General features: G+C 39.2%; 2 protein-coding genes across 5 annotated transcripts; both read left to right on the forward strand.

Moving 5' to 3' along the window:
- The first annotated feature begins 43 nt into the window (after window positions 1-43).
- Window positions 44-9,388, forward strand: LOC128014525 (von Willebrand factor A domain-containing protein 5A). Its single transcript, XM_052598157.1, has 20 exons — window positions 44-348; window positions 876-1,078; window positions 1,155-1,377; window positions 1,516-1,676; window positions 1,752-1,866; window positions 1,940-2,115; window positions 2,199-2,287; window positions 2,369-2,513; window positions 5,624-5,703; window positions 5,782-5,896; window positions 5,983-6,141; window positions 6,233-6,336; window positions 6,421-6,638; window positions 6,731-6,754; window positions 7,628-7,660; window positions 7,936-7,971; window positions 8,061-8,162; window positions 8,347-8,486; window positions 8,572-8,695; window positions 8,817-9,388. The coding sequence occupies exons 1-20, from the start codon at window positions 309-311 to the stop codon at window positions 8,894-8,896; spliced, it is 2,367 nt and encodes a 788-aa protein (XP_052454117.1). The 5' UTR covers window positions 44-308; the 3' UTR covers window positions 8,897-9,388.
- On the forward strand, window positions 642-25,291 carry LOC128014520 (von Willebrand factor A domain-containing protein 5A-like). 4 transcript variants are annotated; one of them, XR_008183568.1, is made up of 23 exons: window positions 642-783; window positions 12,086-12,288; window positions 12,365-12,587; window positions 12,706-12,866; window positions 12,940-13,054; window positions 13,190-13,365; window positions 14,260-14,348; window positions 14,417-14,561; window positions 14,642-14,721; window positions 14,800-14,914; window positions 15,001-15,159; window positions 15,268-15,371; window positions 15,468-15,685; window positions 15,778-15,816; window positions 18,607-18,660; window positions 18,799-18,879; window positions 21,347-21,382; window positions 21,480-21,560; window positions 22,214-22,353; window positions 22,439-22,562; window positions 22,688-22,816; window positions 23,326-23,410; window positions 25,165-25,291. XR_008183568.1 is itself a non-coding variant. In XM_052598146.1 (23 exons), the coding sequence occupies exons 1-22, from the start codon at window positions 699-701 to the stop codon at window positions 23,401-23,403; spliced, it is 2,559 nt and encodes an 852-aa protein (XP_052454106.1). In that variant the 5' UTR covers window positions 642-698; the 3' UTR covers window positions 23,404-23,410; window positions 25,165-25,291. The 4 variants fall into 4 exon arrangements, 3 of the variants coding, with proteins under 3 accessions (XP_052454106.1, XP_052454108.1, XP_052454107.1); XM_052598146.1 differs by having other exon boundaries at window positions 22,688-22,740; XM_052598147.1 differs by lacking the exon at window positions 642-783 and adding an exon at window positions 10,208-10,351 and having other exon boundaries at window positions 22,688-22,740.
- Window positions 25,292-25,406: the final 115 nt, after the last annotated feature.

The following is a 25,406-nucleotide window of genomic DNA, read 5'->3' on the forward strand; positions in this document are numbered from 1 at the left end:
AGTGCAGAGCTTCCGAACAGAGCCTAATTAATATTCATGACTCAAACGTGGGCACAATTCGTGGCAAGTCTGCGCACAAAACAATTAATATTAATGAGGCATGACTTCACTGTCTACTATTGGTCTTCTGACTGATAACGGAGAGCTGATTGAGCGACTTCGACTTTTGACATCATTGTAAACTTTAAAATTACACGGACTTAATCGTTAAATGAGTCAGTCTGTAAAGATTTAAGTACGTTTTCAAGGCAGCAGGTTCAGTGTTTGAGTTTCAGTTTCGATTTGAAGTAAACAGACGGATCGTGAGAATGGAGATCTGCGGACTTGTGACTGAGAAAAATAAACCAGGTATGAATTCACCTGTTCACATTCTACGTGTAATGTTACATACTATCTGAATATAAACTCTTTTTTTTTTTTTTAACATTGTAGGTGTTTTACACGCGATTTGTCTCAGTATTTAATCCATTAGTAGGCTAACCAATTTTTAAACGATATGCCATTAAGGGGTTAAGTCTCCTACTGTTTTGTTTTTCTTAAACTCGTAAATGTCAATTATATCAATACGTTCTCGTTTTTTCCAATAATGCGAGAGTTTAATTAACTATGGCGAATTAGTAAATCTGTCTTCATTCTTTAGTTGCCTAAATGTCTGGTGGCTCCTGTCTACCAATTAACGACTGAACCTCTGCTCAGAAATGTTCCTAAATGCATCCCACTTCATAAATCGCTGTTCATCTTTGAATTCAAGCTCATCCACAAATATATTTGTGATTTGGAAGGGTCAGAAAGTTTATTTTGGATGTTATTCTTCTGTATTTGTGATGTTGTTCTTCTGTATTTGTGAAGTTGTTGTGTTGGTTTGTGTGTCTCAGTGCCTCTGAAGAGCATCTCAGTGGAGCTTCTGGTTCAGGATCATGTAGCCACAGTCTCCTCCACTCTGCAGTATGTGAATGAGGAAGAGCGCCCCCTGGAGGCCTTGTTCGTCTTCCCTCTGCCTGCTGATGCTGCTGTCTGCCACTTCAGTGCCAAGATCGGAGAGCAGGAGATTGTGGCAGAGGTGCAGGACAGAGAAACAGTGAGTCCAAATACAAACTGCAGCTCAGTTGCATATATTTACACTGTACATCACGTAACAAAACTGTATCCTGCAGGCGAGGGATCGGTATGATGATGCTGTGAGTTCAGGTCAGCAGGCGTTTCTGTTGGAAGAGAGCGCAGAGAGTCCTGATGTGTTCAGACTGAGTGTCGGGTGTCTGTCGGCGGGTCAGAACGCTGCTGTCACCATCATCTACGTCACCGAGCTCGCTGTGCAGGACGACCACTCGCTGCACTTCTGTCTGCCGGCTGTACTCAACCCCCGATACACACCAGCAGGTACTACAGCAGCTCTGACACACACTTTATTAGAGCAGAGAAGCTGATGCTGACACACTCTGTGTGTGTGTGTGTGTGTGTGTGTGTGTGTGTGTGTGTGTGTGTGTGTGTGTGTGTGTGTGTGTGTGTGTGTGTCAGGTTCAGCTGCTGGTATAGTCTCAGAGATTTCATCAGGAGCTGTTCCCTACACGCTGACTCTCAGTGTTCATGTGAGCTCTCCAAAGCCCATCTCCAAACTAGAGTCCAACTGCACTCTGGATCCTCTAGTGTTCCTCCACTCTGATCACACTCAGGCCACGGTACTGTGTGTCTTCATGTGTTTATCTGGATGTGTGAGCAGAGCAGTTTTATGCATGTGTTGTGTGTGTGTGCAGGTGAATCTGAGTCCTGGTCACATGTTTGATAAGGACGTTGAGCTGTTTGTGTACTATCAGGATACCCATCAGCCCTCTGCTGTAGTGGAGGCAGGAGTGACCACTGCCCCGCCAGGTAAGACCTGCAGATCACTGGCATTATGGGAATGAATAATCGATATTTCACTGACTCTTTCTCTATTTTTCAGGTTCTCTGATGAGGGATACAGTAGTAATGATAAGTTTGTACCCAGAGTTCCCAGAGGAAGTGATGTCATCATTGGCATCTCGAGGCGAGTTTGTTTTTGTGATTGACAGATCAGGCAGTATGGGCAGCATGATGCATCGAGGGAAAGAAGCACAGATGCGCATAGAAAGCGCAAAGGTAAGATTTAATTTATGCTTTTGACTCTGTTGACGTATATTCAGATGAGACACACTTGAATATCTGTCCATGTCTCTCTGTAGGACACTCTGCTGTTACTGTTGAAGAGTCTGCCCATGGGATGCTACTTCAATATCTATGGATTTGGCTCTGATTTTGAGTCTTTCTTCCCGTTAGTATCTAGATCTTCATTCATAGACATCAGTATTGAAATGAGCCACTGGACATGAGATATTTTTCTGTGTCTTTTCAGTCAGAGTGTTGAGTACAGTCAGGACACAATGGATCAGGCTCTGAAGAGAGTGAAGGAAATGAAAGCAGACATGGGCGGCACAGAGATATTACAGCCTCTAAAACACATCTACAGTCAGCCCTGTTACCCTGATCACCCCAGACAGGTACAACACCTCACTGTGCACCTGAATTGTTTATTGTAATTAATGACATTATGTACAGCTTGTCTTAACAGGAAGTGAGTCATTGTCAAACTTCAAAACTATTTTGAACACACATGCACATTACACAATTCTATTCAATTCAACTTTATTTGTATAGCGCTTTTTACGATACAAATCATTGCAAAGCAACTTTACAGAAAATTATGTTTCTACAATATTTAGTAGTAGCTTATAAATGGTGATCAGTTTGTGTGCAAATGACAGGAATATTCTTACAAATGTATACAAGACATAGTCAACCAGACGATGAGCACTATTAAAATAAATTATTATGTTACTGCATAGTAAGTAGCAATATTTGTTAGTTCTGTATGTTGTTTCAGGGTTAGCATCATCTGAGGTCCTTTGAGGGGATGACATCATCTCTTCTCAGGTGTATTGGATCCAGACTGGAGCTTGTGTAAATCCTAGTTACGTGGCAAAACAGAGAAACACATATCATTAGCGTAGCTGCTGTTCCAACAAAGTAAAATTAATTAGTTTTACCCAAGCTAAAGAATAAGAATGCTTATTTGATCAGATACAACTGCAGTCACAAATTATGAGATGCATTATTCGAATGCTTGGCGAAAGATATGTGTTTTTAATCTAGATTTAAACAGAGAGAGTGTGTCTGAACCCCGAACATTATCAGGAAGGCTATTCCAGAGTTTGGGAGCCAAATGCGAAATAAAGCTCTACCTCCTTTAGTGGACTTTGCTATCCTAGGAACTACCAAAAGTCCAGCGTTTTGTGACCTTAGGGTGCGTGATGGGTTGTAACGTGGTAGAAGGCTAGTTAGGTACGCAGGAGCTAAACCATTTAGGGCCTTATAGGTAAGTAATTATAATTTGTAACTGATACAGAGCTTAATAGGTAGCCAGTGCAGAGACTGTAAAATTGGGATAATATGATCATATTTTCTTGACCTGGTAAGGACTCTAGCTGCTGCATTTTGTACTACCTGTAGCTTGTTTATTGAAGATGCAGGACAACCACCTAGAAGTGCATTACAATAGTCCAGTCTAGAGGTCATGAATGCATGAACTAGCTTTTCTGCATCAGAAACAGGTAACATATTTCATAGCTTGGCAATGTTTCTAAGATGGAAGAATGCAGTTTTTGTAACATGGGAAATATGGTTTTCAAAAGACAAATTGCTGTCTAATATAACACAGATTTTTGACTGTAGAGGAAGTAACAGTACATCCATCTAGTTGCAAACTGTAGTCTACTAGATTCTGTGTACTGTTTTTTGGTCCAATAAGTAATATTCCTGTCTTATCTGAATTTAATAGGAAAAAAATTATTGGTTATCCAATATTTTAAATTTTTAACACACTCTGTTAGATTAGATAATTTAGAAGTTTCATCTGGTCCTGTTGAGATATATAGCTGAGTATCATCAGCATAACAGTGGAAACTAATCCCGTATTTTCTAATAATATTACCAAGGGTCAACATTTATATTGAAAATAGAAGAAGACCTAGGACATATCCTTGTGGCACTCCATATTTTACTGCTGATAAATGAGATGACTCCCCATTTAAATAAACAAAATGGTAGCGATCGGACAGGAAGGATCTAAACCATCTTAGAGCCTGCCCTTGAATACCTGTATAGTTTTGTAATCGATCTATGAGTATGTCATGATCTATGGTGTCGAACGCAGCACTAAGATCAAGTAAAACTAGAAATGAGATGCAGTCTTTTTGCAAGTCATTTGTAATTTTACCAAATGCAGTTTCTGTGCTATGGTGGGGCCTGAAACCTGACTGAAATTCTTCATACAGATAATTTTCTTTTGCAGGAAGGAGCACAATTGAGCAGATACAACTTTTTCTAAAATGTTAGAAATAAACTGAAGATTTGAAATGGGCCTACAATTTGCCAGTTCACTAGGATCTACAGTAGTTGTGGTTTTTTATAAGAGACTTAATAACCGCCAACTTGAATGATTTTGGGACGTGACCTAAAGATAACGACAAGTTAATAATGTTGAGAAGCGTTTCTTCGGCTATAGGTAACAACTCTTTCAGTAATTTACAGGATCTAATAAACATCTTGTTGGTTTAGATACAGTGATACGTTTATTTAGCTCTTCCTGTCCTATATTTGTAAAGCGCTGCAGTTTATCTTTGGGTGCGATGGATGAAACTGAAGTATTAAACACTTTAGAATCTACATTTGTTATTGTATTTCTGATGTTATCTATTTTATCAGTGAAGAAATTGAAGTGACATTCATTCAGCCAAGTATGGTGACCCATACTCAGAATTTGTGCTCTGCATTTAACCCATCCGAAATGCACACACACAGAGCAGTGAACACACACACACACACACACACTGTGAGCACACACCCGGAGCAGTGGGCAGCCATTTATGCTGCGGCGCCCGGGGAGCAGTTGGGGGTTCGATGCCTTGCTCAAGGGCACCTAAGTCGTGGTATTGAAGGTGGAGAGAGAGCTGTACATGCACTCCCCCCACCCACAATTCCGTCTGGCCCGAGACTAGAACTCACAACCCTTCGATTGGGAGTCCAACCCTCTAACCATTAGGCCACGACTTCCCCAGTTAGATTAGATAACTCCATATTTTACTCATAAAGTCATTACTATTAAACGTTGATGGAATATTTGAATCAGGTGGCGTCTGGTAATTTGTTAACTTAGCCACTGTGCTAAATAAAAACCTTGGATTGTTTTGGTTATTTTCAATGAGTTTGTGGATATGCTCGGCCCTGGCAGTTTTTAGAGCCTGTCTATAGATGGACATACTGTTTTTCCACGCAATTCTAAAAACTTCCAAGTTAGTTTACACAGAAGTAGAGTGACAGATAAAGGAAACACAGTAATTTTACAGAATAATATTTATTGGTAGAACAATGTAAATTTGGAATGTAGATGCTGAGTGCAGGGTTGCTAGAAGCCAATATATCTCTGGGTAAATTATTTAAAATATCTAAAAACAGAATATTTAAAGATTTGATCAATTGGTTTGACTTGAAGTCTGGCAACCTGTGAACTATAGTCTGCCCATTCTGGTATAAATTATTGCTTTCTCTTCAGCTGTTCATCTTCACTGACGGAGAAGTGGGAAACACTAAAGAGGTGCTGGATCTGGTGAAAAGTCACGCTCACTCTCACAGGTAAAGGTCTGCTGGGTTTGATCTGTCCATCATTCATATCTTCATCACTAACAGTAACAGAGTTGATCGTGTCTTCAGGTGTTTCTCATTCGGGATTGGTGAGGGTGCGAGTGCCGCCCTCATCACAGGAATGGCCAGAGAGGGATCTGGTCACGCTCAGTTCATCACAGACACCGACCGCATGCAGCCCAAAGTAAAGCTCTCCACTGGATTTCACAGACACAAATGTTTCCTAGTCAAATGTCTCAATGGTTTCTCTTTCTCTTCAAACTATATCAGGTGATGCAGTCGCTCAGGTTTGCTCTGCAGCCCGCTGTGCTTAATATCTCTGTGGATTGGACCCTTCCAGATGATGTTACTGTTGACACACTGTCTCCACCCATCAATGTGCTCTTCCAGGGTCAAAGGACACTCATTTATTCCCAGCTTAAAGGAGAGGTGAGATTATTAAACTTGTATTTCTTTAATGAGAATTTAAAACCAGTGTCTTTCATTTCGATTTAAAATATCTGCCTTTTCTCTTTCATAGAGTTCAGGAGGCTCTGAGGGAACAGTGACAGTCAAATACAGTCTTGAAGATCAACCAGTTACAAACCAGCTCCACTTCTGCCTCAAACCAACTGAAGAAACACAGTAAACACACACAAACGCACTGAATTGGAGTGACATCAGCTTTTTGTTTATCTAATTCAACACATTTCCTCCATGTTTCTGCAGGTTGTCTATTCACCGGCTGGCTGCTCGGACCCTGATCCGTTCTCTGGAGCAGGAGGAGAGGTCTGGAGCTGCAGATGTTGAGGGCATCAGGAGCAGGATGGTGGAGCTCAGTGTTCAGGCAGGAGTCAGCTGTGTTCATACAGCCTTCATTGCTGTGAATAAAGACAGCAGACAGACTGTGAAAGGACCCCTGCTGCAGAGAAGAGTGCCAACATACGGTTAGTGCTCTCATTGTGTGTGTATGAATCACTTTTACTCTCACTTTACTATTTGATGTTTACACTGAGATGTGGAATCAAATGTGTTTCAGATGCCCTGATGCAAGCAGACTGTGGTAAGACAACAATCTGTTATTTCATCACAAAGCCTCCTTGTGGCAAATTGAAGCACATTCAGCCACAGCAAGTGTTTAGCAGCAGGAGAGGAGGAAATATATCTCAAACTACCCACTCTTTTTTGACTCAATAAATTGTATAAAAATATAAAAAAAATATAGTCCCATGCAGTCTTAGGACAACTGGTAGAGTCATATAAATTTGTGAGGAGAATGAGTCTGTGCAGGTTTCCTTTTGACATTTCGAGATACGTATTTGAAAATAAAGTTTTAACATTATTTACATGTCTTTCTAGTGTTTTTAGACAAACCATATGCAAAATCATCAGTCAACACCATTACTAAGCATTTCTCCTTAAAACGGCAGTCTACCGAAGGGTGTCAAAAATATGCTTTGAAATAGCTTTACTAAATAAATAAAGTAAATGATGTAAGGGGTGTAGAGTTGTATTCAAGCCATTTAAAGGCATAAAGAAATTATTTTCCCTGGAAAAATGTTTAATTGTGTCACTTTGTTAAAGGTTATATCTAACTAGTGACCGCAGGGTGTTTTGTAAACACGGTTTACTTGCGTTGTCGGGTTATTGATTTTGCATGTAAACCTGTAAAATGGGTTAAATATAGCTACATGCTATTCTTTAAAAAAAAACTAATAAATGAGAAGCATTCCTCCTTGATAAATAATTGAGACAGCTGCATTTAATTGCACTTTCTCACCGGTAAAATGGTTATTTCAGTGAACGTGCAAATTGTGCTCTGATTGTGTGTGTGTGTGTTTGTGTGTGTGTGTATAAATCACTTTTACTGTCACTTGACTATTTGATGTTTACATTTGATGTGTTCACCTAAAATAAATCATCTAATGTTTTTCAGATTTACTTCTAAAATGTTCCCTGGCAGCATATGGTAAGAAAAACATCAGTCTGTTATTATATGGCATGACACGCACTACAAGTCAAAATTTGATTTGATCTTGAACTTTTGTCACACTAAAGGCTTAAATTCATTTAAACAGGAATTAACACAGCTGCAGGTTTTAAGATACATAAAAATATGATTGTTGCAGCCATAATGTGTTCATTTCTGTGGGAATGTTCTGTCTGTTGTTACGGTTAATCTTTAAGCAAGAAAAGAAAATCAGTTTCCATTTTAGAGATCTTTTCTTTCTTCCTTTTTTTTAGTGAGTGAACCCAAAAAGAAGTTCGGATTCATGACAAGTAACACAATGAATACACAGCATCACTTAATCTCACTAAACGTGCAACACAAATGCAGCATGGTTAACGATAATTGTTGTCAATTGCAGAGATCCAGAATTTGTTCCGCCGTGGTTCTAAGAAGCCTGTGCTGTGTTCCATGTCTGCTCCCACAGAGAATCAAACTCGTCTACATCTTAAACAAGCTGAGGGTGAGTACATTCTCAGCTATTTATTTTTTTGGATTAACTATTCCTTTAAAACTACCTGCTATTTTTTAAAAAACAAATAAATGAGAAGCATTACTCCATGAAAAATAATTGAGACAGCTGCATTTAATTGCACTTTGAGCAGTAAAACGGTTATTTCAGTAAACATGCAAATTGATCTGTTCAGCTGCTCCTGAGCTCCAGAAGGACCTGTTACTGCAGCTGGTTTCTCTCCAAAAGGCGTCCGGCTGCTGGGATCTGGACTCCACACTGGCTGATGTGTTTGGGAAGACGGAGGATGAGCTGACCAATCAGAAACCAGCACAGGTGAGAGATGTGATGTAATAATCAGACAGTGCTGATTGTGTGCAGTGTCCAGTAACAAATGCAGTGGATGATGGTTTGTACACAGGTGGATGGGTCAGTATGGGCCACTCTCCTGGCTCTGATCTGGTTATACGGCTGTAAAATAGAGCAGCAGGTGGAGTGGCAGTTTGTGGCCATGAAGGCAGCGTCATGGATCGGCTCTCAGAAAGGTGAGATCTCCATTCCAGGCCACATTCATTCAGTCAGCGTTCATCAAGAGACGTTTCAGCAGATATCTTCAGTTCTTTGACACACACTGATGATTTGAGTGTGTGTGTGTGTGTGTTTCAGTGGGAGATCTGTCTCAGTGTGTGTGTGAGGGGAATGTCCTGCTCGGATGTCAGGTGACCAAAGAGACTCTGGGAATCTGAAGATATCACTGTTTCTACATCCTGATCCATCAGAAGACCAAAGAACAGATACTATTACATTTATCGTTAATCTTTATCGTTACTTGTTTCATAAAATGTAGTCAATTTTTATGTGCTCAAATCTACAGTAAATTCTAAATATGAGTGACCTGCACCATTCGCGTTTTATCTACTAAGGTAAAAAAATGTATATAGACAGGGTAGAGTGGAGCTGTGTCATATTTTTCTGTGAAACAAAAGTTCAATGTGTCTAGAGTAGTTTTTCTTTTTTCTTTTTAGTGATAATGACCAATTATTAGTGTTCATGTAATTAGATTTTTAACAAAAATTATTTGTACCAAGGGGGTGTTTCCCTCCACTCTACACTATTTATAACAATATGTTTCCAAGATAATCATTTCAAAGGAACAGGTCACATATAAAAACTCTTCTTTATTTTTACTGTTTTGAAATCTAAAATAATTTTGAATAAAATTTATGTTTTTTAAACCACTTTCTACTCCTGGTTTTTGTCTGTCCGTGAGTTATTAAAGCTGTTGGTCCTCAATCACTGAAGATACTTTCACACAGCAGCAGAATAATGTTTAGAGAGTTAAATATGGTTTTCAACGAGACGGTTAAAATTAGAAAAAAGCAAGGAGATGTTATAGAAATGTTTCTAAAGTATAACATGAAAAAAAAAATAATGTAGTAATTTATAGTAAATACTATAGTGTTTTTGAAACATACTATAGTAAATTGTATTATACTGTATATATTATAGTATTTAAAACACTTTAATGAAAGTTGCTGCATACTGGAGTATGAACTATAGTGAACTGTAATAAATACTGTTGTATATACTTTAGTTTTTATTACATAGTAAATTGTAATGTATTGTAGTATAATATACCCTATAGTTGAAGAAAACATAGTACAGTATTGTGTAAAGTAATTTGTTTATATTACTAGTTGTTATATTACCACAGCAACTATAGAACTACCACAAAAAAATTATTCAAGTACTTTACCATAGTAATTACGTTAAATTAGTATTTTTCATTAGAATTAGAATGATTATTTTTCGAAAAAGCGAGAGGAAATAATAAATGTCCTTAATCAACTAATTACCCATTCGGCTTTTGATGCTTAAACAAGATGAAAACACTGCATACTCCGAGAACCGCGGTTCCGAACATAAGTAAATTAATATTCATGAATCAAACGTGGCCACGCCACTTCCCTTACAACTTTATTAATATTCATGAGGTATGACGTCACTGTACTGTTGATTCTTTGACTCAACGGTGATTCAGCGACTTTGACCGCATAAGAAACGCTGGAAACACGGATTTATTAATTTCGTGTCGATCTGTGAGGACCTGAGTTTCAATTTCGATTTGAAGTAAATTCAGCATTTCATCTAACAAAGTAGAATGGAGATCTACGGTCTTGTGACTGAGAAAAATGAACCAGGTATGAACAGGGGTGTTAGGAGATCAGGGGCTTGGCCCAGAAAAATCCATGTATGTGACTTTTTTATTTTAATAAATAAGAAAGATTTACCTTGTTTAAAATATACAAAAACAATAAAAACAAAAACAAATTTAAAACATTTTATTTAAAGTATTGAGAAAAATACATTTGCTTTATGCAAACAAAAATTAAGAATTGCCAAACAAATGAAACAGCGCGAAAGCAATGATTTTGCAATACATATTTTCCATGGTCATATCTATTAATTTATTTGCAATGCTGCTTTTATTTTGCGTGTCAGTCTAGTTTGAGCTTGCGAAGCCATTTTTCCTTTGCGCTTCACTTTTCTGCACGTCTCTCTTTGTGGCACTGTTTTGACGTGGGGGCGGAGTCAATGGACGGGGGCGTGTACAACATGCCTCCATGGAAATGACGTCATCAGCGAATCGCGAATCATTTGAATCAGTTCGGGAGTTCGTAGCGGGATCGCGAATCATTTGAGTCAATTTGGGGATCGCGAATCATTTGAGTCAGTTCGGGAGTTCGTAGCGGGATCGCGAATCATTTGAGTCAGTTCGGGAGTTCGTAGCGGGATCGCGAATCACTGGAGAACCGCTACGAACTCCCGAACTGACTCAAATGATTCGCGATCCCGCTACGCATGTTGTACACGCCCCCGTCCATTGACTCCGCAGTTGGGGAGTTCGCAGCGGGATCGCGAATCATTTGAGTCATCTGACTCCAGTTTGGGAGTTGGAGCAGGATCGCGAATCATTTGAGTCAGTTTGGGAATCGCAAATCATTTGAATCAGCTCGGGAGTTCGTAGCGGGTTCGCGAATCATTTGAGTCAGTTTGGGGATCGCAAATCATTTGAATCAGTTCGGGAGTTCAGAGCGGTGTGTTGTGTCCTAAAGACTGTGCTGCGCAACCGTTAACTGTTAGATGTTCAAAATGTAACATTAAATCAGACACAATTTAAAACCGAAAAAGAAATATAATAAGATTAAAAGTTACAGATACCTGAAGCTGTTGTATCTTGGCGTTCAAGTGTTTATTGGCTGGGGGGGTTTACTTCCTTTTTTGAAGAAGATGAATTTTGCAATATCCATTTTAATTTTCAAATAAATTGATCTAGTAAAATACTACACGCCAAGAAACCGCCTGCTCATTTCATTGGCTGGATCGTACAGACGCTCATCGATGGTTGGCCAGTTTACATGTCAGTCAGAAGCACTAGACTCAGTGGGCGGTTTTCGTCGGGTGTGAATGACAACGTGTAACTTACTTGGGTAAATTTACAGACACTGTGGACGTGAGAGTCGAGAGATATTTATTTATTTATTTATTTATTTAAATTCTAATATAAATTACTTTATTGGGCATGAAAACTCATTGATGGCATGGTAGTAATAAAAACATTCAGGGCTTTACTGAAAACATTCGGGGCTCCAGCCCCCTTAGCCCACCCCTAACGCCGCCCCTGGGTATGAATTCACCTGTTTGCTGTTACATGTTTCTTAAATTAAAACTTTTGCAATATGTAGGAGAACTGTAATGCTTTGACGTATTACTATTGCATCTTAGTATTTAACAGAATTTATGTTTTTCTCAGAGGATAAGAAAATTAGTTTTTCAACGGTCAACTGTGGCATCTCACACATACCGTTCTCTTTTATTCAGTTTATTATGTGAGATGTATTTGTGATGTTGTTGTGTTGGTTTGTGTGTCTCAGTGCCTCTGAAGAGCATCTCAGTGGAGCTTCTGGTTCAGGATCATGTAGCCACAGTCTCCTCCACTCTGCAGTATGTGAATGAGGAAGAGCGCCCCCTGGAGGCCTTGTTCGTCTTCCCTCTGCCTGCTGATGCTGCTGTCTGCCACTTCAGTGCCAAGATCGGAGAGCAGGAGATTGTGGCAGAGGTGCAGGACAGAGAAACCGTGAGTCCAAATACAAACTGCAGCTCAGGTGCATATATTTACACTGTACATCACGTAACAAAACTGTATCCTGCAGGCGAGGGATCGGTATGATGACGCTGTGAGTTCAGGTCAGCAGGCGTTTCTGTTGGAAGAGAGCGCAGAGAGTCCTGATGTGTTCAGACTGAGTGTCGGGTGTCTGTCGGCGGGTCAGAACGCTGCTGTCACCATCATCTACGTCACCGAGCTCGCTGTGCAGGACGACCACTCGCTGCGCTTCTGTCTGCCGGCTGTACTCAACCCCCGATACACACCAGCAGGTACTACAGCAGCTCTGACACACACTTTATTAGAGCAGAGAAGCTGATGCTGACACACTCTGTGTGTGTGTGTGTGTGTGTGTGTGTGTGTGTGTGTGTGTGTGTGTGTGTGTGTCAGGTTCAGCTGCTGGTATAGTCTCAGAGATTTCATCAGGAGCTGTTCCCTACACGCTGACTCTCAGTGTTCATGTGAGCTCTCCAAAGCCCATCTCCAAACTAGAGTCCAACTGCACTCTGGATCCTCTAGTGTTCCTCCACTCTGATCACACTCAGGCCACGGTACTGTGTGTCTTCATGTGTTTATCTGGATGTGTGAGCAGAGCAGTGTTATGCAAGTTTTGTGTGTGTGCAGGTGAATCTGAGTCCTGGTCACATGTTTGATAAGGACGTTGAGCTGTTTGTGTACTATCAGGATACCCATCAGCCCTCTGCTGTAGTGGAGGCAGGAGTGACCACTGCCCCGCCAGGTAAGGGGTATCAGACATCGATATTAGATGACAAATTTACCTTGTAAAATGAATATACTAAAAGGTAGAGTACACAGTGCACAGTATAAGTGTATAGTTTGTCATTTGGGACACAGCTTTTTGTCTTTATTTCAGGTTCTCTGATGAGGGATACAGTGGTTATGATAAGTTTGTACCCAGAGTTCCCAGAGGAAGTGATGTCATCATTGGCATCTCGAGGCGAGTTTGTTTTTGTGATTGACAGATCAGGCAGTATGGGAGACATGATGCATCAAGGGAAAGAAGCACAGAATCGAATTGAAAGCGCAAAGGTAAGATTTAAGATTCATTAACAGCATGTTTTTATGTCAGAATATCAATGTATTATTGGTTTTGAGTTTATGTTTCAGGATTTTATGGGATTGTGAAAAAATGACCAATGACTTGTGTACAATTAGATTTTGTTGCGTGAACTGCTTACACTAGTCTTAAAAGCTTAGTCATCTATTTTTGTCTTTAATATTCATCTGTAATGGGAGGAGCAAACGACAGACACAGTGGGCGTGGCGTCAGGCCTCGGAGAGGCTTTTTTTAACAGAAAATAAAAGGAGGGAATAAAAGTGGCCAAAGGGGTAGAGTGTCCAAAATAAACAGGGGATCGGGTGTCCTCGTCGTGCTGCGGGGTTCGTGTGGGTCAGGCAGTGTTCATGTAGAGGAGGGTCCAGGTAAGGGGCTCGAGGGGCTAGTGGCCGCATCCTGCTCATTGGCCGAGGCGCTTGCAGGGGATGGATGGCCCGGTATCCTGGCCCGTCGGCCGTGTAAACTCTCTGGTGGCACAAAAGTGTGCATGCACAGGGAAGAGACCGGTCTCTCGAGGAGAGGCGCGTTGTTAGGCTTTTCAACAGCGGCGGTGATGAGGCTTCATTCACATCAGGTGTGCCCCATCACACGCCGCCAGCCCTGATTCGTCCAGTGCCCCTCCTCTCTTACACACCCACTCCTGCCGGGAGCCTGGTGAAGGGCGGCGATTTAGGACGGGGTGACGATGACAATCAGGGGGGAGGCAGCTGATCGTTTTGTGGTCAGTTACAAAAATGTAGATTGGTCTAATTTGAATCAGAAATAAAACACTGGTGACCCTTTGAGAGACTTAACATTAACAACAGGAATGTGTGTTATGAAAGTCCATAGAGTTATGTTGAGTTTAAATATTTGTCTCTCTGTAGGACACTCTGCTGTTACTGTTGAAGAGTCTGTCCATGGGATGCTACTTCAATATCTATGGATTTGGCTCTGTTTTTGAGTCCTTCTTCCCGTTAGTATCTAGATATTCAGTATTGAAATCAGTCACTGGACATGAGATATTTTTCTGTGTCTTTTCAGTCAGTGTGTTGAGTACAATCAGGACACGATGGATCAGGCTCTGAAGAGATTGAAGGAAATGAAAGCAGACATGGGTGGCACAGAGATATTACAGCCTCTAAAACACATCTACAGTCAGCCCTGTTACCCTGATCACCCCAGACAGGTACAACACCTCACAGTGCACCTGAACAACGCTCTGTACCGATGTGAAGTCAAAGTTTTTTTTTGTTTTTCTCTCTTCAGCTGTTCATCTTCACTGATGGAGAAGTGTTTAACACTAAAGAGGTGCTGGATCTGGTGAAAAGTCACGCTCACTCTCACAGGTAAAGGTCTGCTGGGTTTGATCTGTCCATCATTCATACCTTCATCACTAACAGTAACAGAGTTGATCGTGTCTTCAGGTGCTTCTCATTCGGGATTGGTGAGGGTGCGAGTGCCGCCCTCATCACAGGAATGGCCAGAGAGGGATCTGGTCACGCTCAGTTCATCACAGACACCGACCGCATGCAGCCCAAAGTAAAGCTCTCCACTGGATTTCACAGACACAAATGTTTCCTAGTCAAATGTCTCAATGGTTTCTCTTTCTCTTCAAACTATATCAGGTGATGCAGTCGCTCAGGTTTGCTCTGCAGCCCGCTGTGCTTAATATCTCTGTGGATTGGACCCTTCCAGATGATGTTACCGTTGACACACTGTCTCCACCCATCAATGTGCTCTTCCAGGGTCAAAGGACACTCATTTATGCCCAGCTTAAAGGAGAGGTTAGATTATTAAACTTGTACTGTATTTCTTTAACGAGAATTAAAAACCAGTATTAAAACCAGTGTCTTTCATTTCAATTTTAAATATCTGCCTTTTCTCTTTCATAGAGTTCAGGAGGCTCTGAGGGAACAGTGACAGTCAAATACAGTCTTGAAGATCAACCAGTTACAAACCAGCTCCACTTCTGCGTCAAACCAACTGAGGAAACACAGTAAACACACACAAACACTTATAGAAACAAATTGAATTGGAGTGACATCAGCTTTTTGTTTATCTAATTCAACACATTTCCTCCATGTTTCTGCAGGTTGTCTATTCACCGGCTGGCGGCTCGGACCCTGATCCGTTCTCTGGAGCAGAAGGAGAGGTCCGGAGCTGCAGATGTTGAGGGCATCAGGAGCAGGATGGTGGAGCTCAGTGTTCAGGCAGGAGTCAGCTGTGTTCATACAGCCTTCATTGCTGTGAATAAAGACAGCAGACAGACTGTGAAAGGACCCCTGCTGCAGAGAAGAGTGCCAACATACGGTTAGTGCTCTCATTGTGTGTGTATGAATCAATTTTACTCTCACTTTACTATTTGATGTTTACACTGAGATGTGGAATCAAATGCGTTTCAGATTCCTGTTCAGAAATTGACATGATGCAAGTAAATTATGGTAAGACAAACAATAATCTGTTATTTAAGCATAAAGATCCTTTGCTCATTACTAGGGCTGGGTTAAAAAAAAATCAATTTTTCGATTAATCGTTTTTTTAAATGGGGCGATTCAAAATCGATTCTCAAAGGCCATGAATCGAATTTTTTCCATATTTATTTCCGAAGACATTGAACGCAAGATTAGCGTTAATCTAATTACAAATCTTCTCCACTAGATGTCACCCTCTTATGTGCCTTGTGCGATGTTACCAACGAACCTGTCATTCATTCATTCAGTGCTTAAAGCAGTGGTTCTCAACCCGCGGCCCGTCACAAATTTAAATGCGGCCCACCATATGCTGAACACACACACACACAAAACTATTGCAACTCACTTGAAGAAGTTCAAGCAAATTGAAACACCATATACTATGCAGCAATCATCCTTTATTGAAGAAATGTGGCAAAACATCTCTGGAGAGAACCTCATATTATTAAATTCAAAAGTGCTTTCCATATTTGGATATGAACACAGGCTACATTTGTGAACGCACATTTTCTGCAATGTCGCGCGTCAAGTCGAGCTCGCGTGCGCGTCTTACAGACTGCATCTTAAAGCCTCTTATACTTTCTGCATCCGCGAGTCTGCTATGGACCGCTAGGTAGGCGTGACGTAAAAATCGCCATCGGAGAGCCGAGGCTCTGAGCAGACGACTGCGCGGACAGGTGTGTGTGGTCAGTAGTCTTCAAAAGCACAATTGCACATGTTCAGGCAGTGTGAAGAAGCCCATTGCCAATCGAACCTGTGCAATCCGTCAATAAAGAATATAAAGACAGCGATGTGCAACGATTCTGGGCAATTGTTTGTCCACATGTTTGTTGCAGAGCGGACCATCAGCGTGCACTTTCGGAAGTATAAATGCATAAAGTATAACACAGGCTTTACAATCGCAACTTCATTGTGCTGTTACTACATCGAGCCGAATTTCACAAAATTGTTCAGCTCCCGACAGAATCAGGTTTAGTAGAATTATTTATTTATTTCAATGAATCTAATCGATTAGATATCATAATATTTAGGCTATAATATTATAAATCAGGTTGGTTTGTATTGGTGACGTAATGTGCGTGCGGCACGCGAGACTTGTACTTCAATCATCTTCCTCCACAAAAACACTAAGGCCTTACCTAATCTTGGTGAGTAAATGTTTTTCAAATAATAACTAAATATTAATTGAGTCTTAAATGCATAATGTAGGCTATATAAGCTAATGTTGGCCTTATTCTTTAATTATGTCAGCTGCTATGGCGAAGCAAATCCGGCAGAGACTTTATCTTAATTAATTTCATTATTACCCATCTTAATTTAGATTTTATATTAATTACATTTTTTAAGAAAGACTTCTTTTTATTGGTGCGTTGGCCTATTTATATGCTAAATGAGCCTATACCTAGGGCTATTTATAGAGTGCTGAGATGTTACGATGTTACAGGGGACTTATTTTATTTCTTTGTTCAAACTTCCAAGTGGCCTATTACGTTAGTCATTTATAAATTATGTTAAAACATGAATAAATGACTCATTCTTGACAAAAGACAAAAGAGCTGCGTGTGTGCGTACATTTGAATAATGTCGGGCCATAAACGGGTTCGGGCTTTTAAAAAGCTGTCAATCAAATTTTACTTGTCGGGCTCGGAATGAAATCTGTCGGACTTAACTTTTAAGGCCCGATTACAGCTGTAATAGAAAATCAAATCGAGAATCGAAATCAAATCGAGAATCGAAATCAAATCGAGAATCGAAATCGAATCGGTTTGAGAGCTTGTGAATCGATATCGAATCGATCTGGAACATCTGAATCGATACCCAGCCCAACTCATTACCCTGATGTTACCTGGCATGTAGGCTAAACTAGAGAGCTGCACGGGTCCAATTTTGTAAATCCGCACCCGCCCGTACCCGCAGTGATTAAAACCGCATCCGACTCGTTTTCCGAACCATTGCTGTCAATCAAATTGTTCATTTAATTTTCTCAATTATGTTAAAAACCTACTTTGCGAATTAGTCTTTTTTTTTTTTTTTTTTTTTCAACAGATCAATAATTATAAAAATATTATGAGCATTTGCATTTGGACAGTTACAGGGCCATTTCGTAAAATGGTCTTGATCTTGTGTACCCAAAAGCCTATAAATCTTTAAAGAAAAGTAAACATTTTGGGGGGGATTGGACAGAAACTGACACTGTAACAGACAGTTATGAAGGTTAAAAACACTATATCTAAACTGCATTCCATGAAAGTGCAAATAAAGCCACTAGATGGCAGCAAATGATCACTCATTGGCACATTCTATCACTTATATAGTTCTTTTCTCAGGTTTTACTTCGTTACTGACAAAAGCAATAGTTCAATAGCAACAGTTACTGACACTTGTGTTGCGACATTACTGTCGAATCCAATATAGTCGGCACAGCATTGTATTTTAGTTTAAATCTTTCTGAAAATCCAGGTCAAATTATGCCTTGTTTGTAAACAAATCTTCTGTAAAATGAAGCTTCATTAAAAAGAAAGTTCATCAACTCTTTCCTAATGTCAGGATCAGAAGGAAGGCAATGCAAAGACGTACAGCGTCTTGTTGTCTTTGGAGCCATCTTTATCGTTTGATTTCTATGTAGACCTGCGCGCTTGTCTTTAATTATTCACACTACAACTTTAAACACACTCATGCTTATCATAAGTTAAGGTTCGTAAATAACTATTATGACAATGTTTATGATATTTTTCTGTGTTAATTTTTATTTTATTTCAGATCACATAGCACCCCGCGAGTTTCGTTTATCATCATCAAGGCATTGCGTTGCAGGTAAGAGAACAAAGTCTTAAGGAGTTTTTCTTGTTTGTTTGCTGTTTTGCTATACAGTATATATATGTGTGTGTGTGTGTGTGTGTTTGTTTTCTTTTGATATGCATTAATGTCTGAATGTTTTGACCATTTATGCAGATGAACAATCATTTCACTGCTCAAAGATGATGTCGTTCACAGAGCGAACAGTCCTCAAAATGTCTAATCGGGTAACAGCAGGTAGGAGAACCAGACGTACTCAGATGTAGAGAATAAATCACTGAAAGGCCTTTTCACATGACTTGAAAATGAAGCAGAAGACAGGCTTAAACTCTTTTGATCAGGCTTTTACACTATTGCAGGTTTTGAGATACTGTATATAAACTGTGTAAAATGGCACATTTTTTAAAAATATCTAGAAGTACACTCTTAACATCAGTCAGTCAAGCATTATAATATGATAATCAGTAATATTTAATGATATGACTTTTGTAATTAGAATTAAAACTTGATAACCATGTATGAATGCATATTAGTCATTATAAAGGCATCATATGATGCTGCTAATAAGAACATTATTTTGTGTATCTGGTGTAATGCAATGTGTTTATGGGGTTTAAGGTTAAAATACACACACTATTTTCCACATACTGTTCATTATTGTTTCTCCTCTATGCCCTGCCTTTCTGAAACGTGTCGATTTTTACAAAGCTCATCGGTCTGAAAAGCGAGGTGTGCTGTGATTGGCCAGCTATCCAGTGTATCCATTGTGATTGGCCGATTGGCCGAATGCCTCAACATGGAAATGTTACGCCACTTAACATACTGTGATGCCGTGTCCCGGGAAGATGAAACAAAACCAATAGGGAAGTCGTGGCCTAGTGGTTAGAGAGTTTGACTCCTAACCCTAGGGTTGTGGGTTTGAATCTCAGGCCGGCAACACCACGACTGAGGTGCCCTTGAGCAAGGCACCGAACCCCCAACTGCTCCCCAGGCGCGCAGCATAAATGGCTGCCCACAGCTCCGTGTGTGTGTGTGTGTGTGTGTGTGTGTGCGTGTGTGTGTTCACTGCTGTGTGTGTGGACTTTGGAAGGGTAAAATGCAAAGCACGAATTCTGAGTATGGGTCACCATACTTAGCTGAATGTCACGTCACTTTCACTTTCTTTCAATGAAACCCATTACAAATGAGGCATTTGTTGCATCCAGTGGGGACATGATTACTGATTATAATAACTTATATTGTCTTTTTATGCGTTGCGATTGTGCCGTAAACATTAAAACCAGAGAAATGACAAACAAGTGCTACTCTACTCTGCTCAAAACTCGTTTAGTTTGAATCATCAGTGTCAAATTCTTTAAATATGTATATGTACTTACAGGCTGTGAGTCAGAAGCACCTGACTGTCCTTGCAAAGTTGGAACTGCTCCACTTTATAGAACAGCCTTAAGATTCAGCACAGACCTATCGTAGGCTAGTCTGCATATTCAGGAAACAGTCCTCCATAAAATGCGTCACACAGCGTCACACACCGCGGGCTTGAGAACGGCGCAGCTGGCGGATTCGACAAAGGAGCTTGCGGAAACCATATGTGATGACTCCGGGCTGGACTCCGGTTCGTCCATGGTGAAAGCCGATCCGGCGAATCACAGCGTGAAGTTGATGTATTTCCTCAGTGAAACACACAGCATCTCCACAGCATGGCAGCGGTGGCGGCAACAGCGAGAATAAAAGTTACACCTTCTTTATTTGCGTGAATGTTTGGTTGGGGTTATGCAAATCTTCCCACATAGTGATGTATACATGTGGGAGCATGTTAGAACGAGCCGTTTTAGGGGAGTGTGGTTGACTCTTAACTTTTATAAAGAATATCTCTTTGGATTTGAGACTTTAGTCTTTGCCACTTTACAGATCTTCTTTATGCACCAAGAGCTTGTAACACGCCAATAAGAAAGGAAACATTTTAATCACATCATATAACCCCTTTTTGGACTGGTGGTAGTCTGCGTCTGCTAAATGATTAAATGTAAATGTAATGGTAGTGCTTTTATGGTCATTCAGTGTTTCTGAATAAAATAAAAAAATAACAAAAATACTGATAAGGTAATAATGATACGAATTTTACTAATAAAAACAATATAAAATGCACTAAAGATTAATGAGCTGCTATATTCATGAATATTAATCAGATTGTGTGCATTCACTCGAACTGATTTGCTGAAATCAAAACAGGGATGATAATAAATGAGTGCTAGCCAATGAGATTGACGTTTGTGCATTAGCTCCGCCCACTACCAGAATCCCCAGCAGTTCTTAAAAGCTGAAGCATTCCAAAGGAACGCTGTTATTTAGACAGGAAACTACAACTAAGAATATCGTTTATATGTAGCGCATCAGTTCACTCTCTATTTCTCTCTCTCTCTCTCTCTGCTTGTGTGTAAGACAATGTGAGGGCGAGTCGTGCGCTTCAAACTAAAGTTTGTTACATTAAATACAGGTGCATTGCACATCCATTCAGATGGACTGAAAAATATCACAGATCGCTTAACGGAGGGTGAAATTATATAAATAGCCTACATTTTTTTAAATAGTGAAGGAAAAACGGAGAAGTAACCAACTCAAATAAACTGTTACTGTAAATCCTTGTTCTGAATAGAGTGAGAAAAACATCGTTTTCATTTGAGCTATCTTTTCTTTTTTTTTTCAGCGACTGCACCCGAACAGAAGATCGGATTCATGACAAGTAACGCAATGAATACACAGCGTCACTAAAGTTCACTAACTGTGAAACACTACTGCAGCATCACTTCATGGTTAACGATCATTGTTTTCATTTACAGAGGTCCAGAATTTTTTCCGCCGTGGTTCTAAGACTGCGACTGCCAAGTCTGAACAAACAGACTCTGAAATCAAAATTGATGGTATGTACAGTATATATATATATATATATATATATATATATATATATATATATATATATATGACCAATGGATCCTCTGCAGTGAATGGGTGCCGTCAGAATGAGAGTCATACAGCTGATAAAAACATCACAAAATACAAAATATCCATAAGTGATCCACATGACTCCAGTCCATCAATTAACATCTTGAGAAGTGAAAAACTGTGTGTTAGTAAGAGACAACCCCGTGATAAAGGCCTTTTTAACTTTAAACCTTTGTTTTGGCTCAAATACAACTGGTCTTAAAAGTCGTCTAATCTGAATCAGGAGAGAAGTATGCACAGATCCAAAGTCCATAACAGTTTTAAACAAATTTGTTCGTGGATTGTGATGTGAGAGGACAACAGGTGATGGACTCTATCACTGGAGGAGGAAGTCTTATTATGGAATATAAACTCATATTTTGGCCAGAAGTTATGGTTAAAGTTAAAATGCCTTGATGAAGTTGTTCCTTTACAAAATGTTGTTCCTTTACAACATTTGACACACATTTGACAAGTGTAGTAGGTCATGAAATTCTCATTGTTTTATAGGTATTTAATAAATTTTATTATCATTATTAATTTATTTTTTGTATTCTTGTGTGTGTGTGTGTGTGTGTGTGTGTGTGTTCAGCTGCTCCTGAGCTCCAGAAGGACCTGTTACTGCAGCTGGTTTCTCTCCAAAAGGCGTCCGGCTGCTGGAATCTGGACTCCACACTGGCTGATGTGTTTGGGAAGACGGAGGATGAGCTGACCAATCAGAAACCAGCACAGGTGAGAGATGTGATGTAATAATCAGACAGTGCTGATTGTGTGCAGTGTCCAGTAACAAATGCAGTGGATGATGGTTTGTACACAGGTGGATGGGTCAGTATGGGCCACTCTCCTGGCTCTGATCTGGTTATACGGCTGTAAAATAGAGCAGCAGGTGGAGTGGCAGTTTGTGGCCATGAAGGCAGCGTCATGGATCGGCTCTCAGAAAGGTGAGATCTCCATTCCAGACCACATTCATTCAGTCAGCGTTCATCAAGAGACGTTTCAGCAGATATCTTCAGTTCTTTGACACACACTGATGATTTGAGTGTGTGTGTGTGTGTGTGTGTTTCAGTGGGAGATCTGTCGCAGTGTGTGTGTGAGGGGAAAGTCCTGCTCGGATGTCAGGTGACCAAAGAGACTCTGGGAATCTGAAGATATCACTGTTTCTACATCCTGATCCATTTAACTGCCAAAGACATATGTATGCACATATGTGAATTATATTAATAAGATTACTCCATGGCTTTTCTAACTGCATCAACAACAGAGCCAAACTGATAAAACGTGTGCCAAGCCAGAAGTTTTTGCCAATAACAAGTTTTATTTATTACAAATAACTGTTTAACAATATATTTGTTTACTTCATAAATCATCAGTATGAATGTTTATAGCTTTCATTGTTTGTCATATGAATATCTGTTTGCTTAAAATGTCAAAAATTGAACAAAAAGTGCATTAAAAATCTGTAAGTTAGATTGATAAGAGTTTTGCAAATAATTGTAAATAGGTTAATTGCAGTTACAGTGTTTATATTATCAAATAGGTTGTATTTGGTTGGATTTACTCTATATTTTTGTTTGTAGCATTATTCTTTTGATTTCACCGCTTTCTATTTGTGATTTTGCTCTAACACTGGCCACTTTTTTAGTATTGCACACGGAATTTAATTGGCTCTTAGTAGGTTTTTATTTATTATGATTCTCTCAACAGGAAATGTGCTTTGTCATTTTGGTCCATCCTAACCGTATCATCCTAACAGTGAGCATACATATACGTGGTACCACGTGACAATGAGGTATGTGTAAGTTAAATAATGTGCATTAAGACTGTCTTGGAAAACTAGTGTTGCTTTGTCTTCATTATGTATTATTTTTACAGTTCAAATGAATGGAGTTTTGTTTTGATGCTTGTAATTTGTATGTTTTTGGACACTGTTAAAAACAAATATATCTACTGAGAGAGAGAAAAAAAAGAAGAAAAAAGTGCAGAGATTTGGTGAATATGAAATTTGGCAAGTAACAGCAAATGACTGACATTAAAATACGCATTGTATTCAGAATAACTAATATAACATACATTTATTTAAATAAATAAATAAACGTTGCATTAACAAAAAAAGTAAAATTCACAAAAGAAAGCTTCACAAAATAATTCAAATAAATGAAAATAAGTCTCTTCCAAAAGATAGCTTCGTTTTGGGTGTAGCAATTATGCTAAATTTGTATTCATTTAGTTTTTTTTTTTAATCGCACACAGATTGTAATTGTTGTTGATCATGTGATCATCCGGTAGGGGGTGGTAATGCATTCGCAGTCAAATAAAAAGTGACAACAACTTTGAAGGGACTTTGAACTGTTCTACTTTCCCGTGCGTGATTGATATTATTGTAATTTACAATGATTTACAGTAGTGATGCAAAGTCCGATTCATTTCCGAGAAACGGTTCTTTTTGGACAGATCGGCTCACTGAATCGGTTAAAAAAGCCGATTAATCGGTTCCTGACGTCATCAAGCAATAACTTCTCCATGCATTTCTTTTCTAACAATTAGATAAAATTAAGAACAAAAAAATCAAGAAAGACCTATGAAGCTTTTTGTTACTTTAAATTGTTGTAATTTTACCCCTGGCATGAATTGTTTCACTTTACACATTCTCATGAATGTTTATTTGTTTTTGTACTTGTTGCGAGTTGTATATGCTTGTACAAATTTGTGTATAATTTTTGCACAATAATAATAATAATAATAAAAAATGTATATATATATATATATATATATATATATATATATATATATATATATATATATATAAATTCTTTATTTCGCCACGGCTCACTCGGTTCTTGCTGAGTCCTCGGTAATCCTCATGAACTTCGATAATTGGTTGAACCGGCTCATTCGGGTCTATTTGAGTTGGACGTGCTGAGTTTGTTTCTTCATCAGATTTGTACAAATGTGGCATTATATCACTTGATCATCAATGGATCCTCTGCAGTGAATGGGTGCCGTCATAATGAGAGTTCAAACAGTTGATAAAAACATCACAATAATCCACAAAAACACACTACTCCAGTCCTTCAGTCTTGTGAAGTGAAAAACTGTGTTTGTAAGAAAGCAAACATTTGGACTCTCATTCTGACGGCACCCATTCACTGCAGAGGATCCATTGGTGATCAAGTGATGTAATGCTACATTTCTCCAAATCTGATAAAGAAACAAACTCATCCTATGTTTTGTTATGTTTTGACAATATTTGGCTGAGACACAACTAAATGAAATCTGGAATCTGAGAGTGCAAAAAATATAAATATTGTATTTATTGTATTATTTTTTATGTATTTAGGGTAGGAAATGTACAAAATATCTTCATGGAACATAATCGTTACTTAATATCCTAATGATTTTGGGCATAAAAGAAAAATTTATAATTTTGACCCATACAATGTTTATTTGCCATTGCTACAAATATACCACAGACATTATGTCACCTTAAAACAGCCTTAATGTACACTTAGATGAGTAAACTAATAATAATGTGTGTTTGTGCAGTTTCAGAAAGCTGATGGAAACCTCTGGAACACTGAATGACCTTCATTTTGATGTTCAGTTATGGAAAATAATTTTTTGTACTTTTTGTACATTTTATTAAGGCATTAAAAATTAACCTGTTACAGTTTTTCTTGATCGTTTTTTGTTCGCTCGTGATGTTTTTACAGGGTCTGTTTAGTTAGAAATTAGCTAAATCTGACAAAACCTCCTTTTGAAGATATAAGCACATTATAAATGTTAAA

The sequence above is a fragment of the Carassius gibelio genome, chromosome B25, assembly GCF_023724105.1.
Source record: "Carassius gibelio isolate Cgi1373 ecotype wild population from Czech Republic chromosome B25, carGib1.2-hapl.c, whole genome shotgun sequence".
In the NCBI taxonomy this organism is placed as follows: Eukaryota; Metazoa; Chordata; class Actinopteri; order Cypriniformes; family Cyprinidae; genus Carassius; species Carassius gibelio.

Bases quoted from the DNA above. Each gene is read 5' to 3' on its own strand.
- LOC128014525 (XM_052598157.1), top strand. From the start codon at position 309: ATGGAGATCTGCGGACTTGTGACTGAGAAAAATAAACCAG. The intron at 2,116-2,198 runs GTAAGATTTAAT...GTCTCTCTGTAG, and splicing joins TGCGCATAGAAAGCGCAAAG to GACACTCTGCTGTTACTGTT. The intron at 6,142-6,232 runs GTGAGATTATTA...TCTCTTTCATAG, and splicing joins ATTCCCAGCTTAAAGGAGAG to AGTTCAGGAGGCTCTGAGGG.
- LOC128014520 (XM_052598146.1), top strand. From the start codon at position 699: ATGTTCCTAAATGCATCCCACTTCATAAATCGCTGTTCATCTTTGAAT. The intron at 784-12,085 runs GTCAGAAAGTTT...TGTGTGTCTCAG, and splicing joins TATATTTGTGATTTGGAAGG to TGCCTCTGAAGAGCATCTCA. The intron at 22,563-22,687 runs GTGAGATCTCCA...TGTGTGTTTCAG, and splicing joins ATGGATCGGCTCTCAGAAAG to TGGGAGATCTGTCGCAGTGT.